At 41.4% G+C, this 561-nt stretch overlaps 1 protein-coding gene across 2 annotated transcripts in view; it reads right to left on the minus strand.

Annotated features, from left to right (window-relative positions):
* Positions 1 to 289, minus strand: part of rerea (arginine-glutamic acid dipeptide (RE) repeats a) — a 38939-nt gene extending 38650 nt beyond the window's left edge. The window contains exon 1 of one of the 2 annotated variants that reach the window (XM_076992005.1): positions 118 to 289. In XM_076992005.1, the coding sequence (XP_076848120.1) occupies positions 118 to 274 (157 nt within the window). In that variant the 5' untranslated portion in view covers positions 275 to 289. The remainder of the gene's footprint in view (positions 1 to 117) is intronic. The other variant, XM_076992006.1, reaches the window with a different exon arrangement.
* Positions 290 to 561: the final 272 nt, after the last annotated feature.

Here is a 561-nt window from a genome sequence, read left to right on the forward strand (position 1 = left end):
TCATTTGCACTTCATGGTCCTGCCGCTCCGTTTAAAGAAGTGTTACCAGGGAGACAACTTTTTTTTTTTGCAACTACACCATCTTGTGTGTGTGTGTGTATATGTATATATACGTACCGTTCTCATTGTTGCGATCCTGTACTAGGTGCTGGTAGACCGAGTCAGGAACCTCCGACTGACGATAGTACCATTTCACGCTCATCAACAGATGGTCCCGTTTGCTCTGCAAGAACAACAAGATGGAGAATAAACATCTAACAAAGTAAACCCACATTGTTTTTTTAACACATCCATCTGTGAAACCAGGTCAATTAGAAATGTACAGGAAACACTTAATTTTTAATGAAGTAAACAGACACTTGCAGTTTTCGACTCGCCAATGGAGGCACGGGGGAAAGAAATATGGACACTAAAAGACACAGTAACTTTAAGGATAAAATGCAGCCACCATTCCAAATGTATGATCGATTAACTGCTAAATGCAATTCCAGACGCACATCTGTAAAGAATAAACCCTGTTCTGTGCTGCCAAGCACATCATGTGCAGCTTTCTCCTCCAGG

The sequence above is a fragment of the Brachyhypopomus gauderio genome, unplaced genomic scaffold, assembly GCF_052324685.1.
Source record: "Brachyhypopomus gauderio isolate BG-103 unplaced genomic scaffold, BGAUD_0.2 sc88, whole genome shotgun sequence".
NCBI lineage: Eukaryota > Metazoa > Chordata > Actinopteri > Gymnotiformes > Hypopomidae > Brachyhypopomus > Brachyhypopomus gauderio.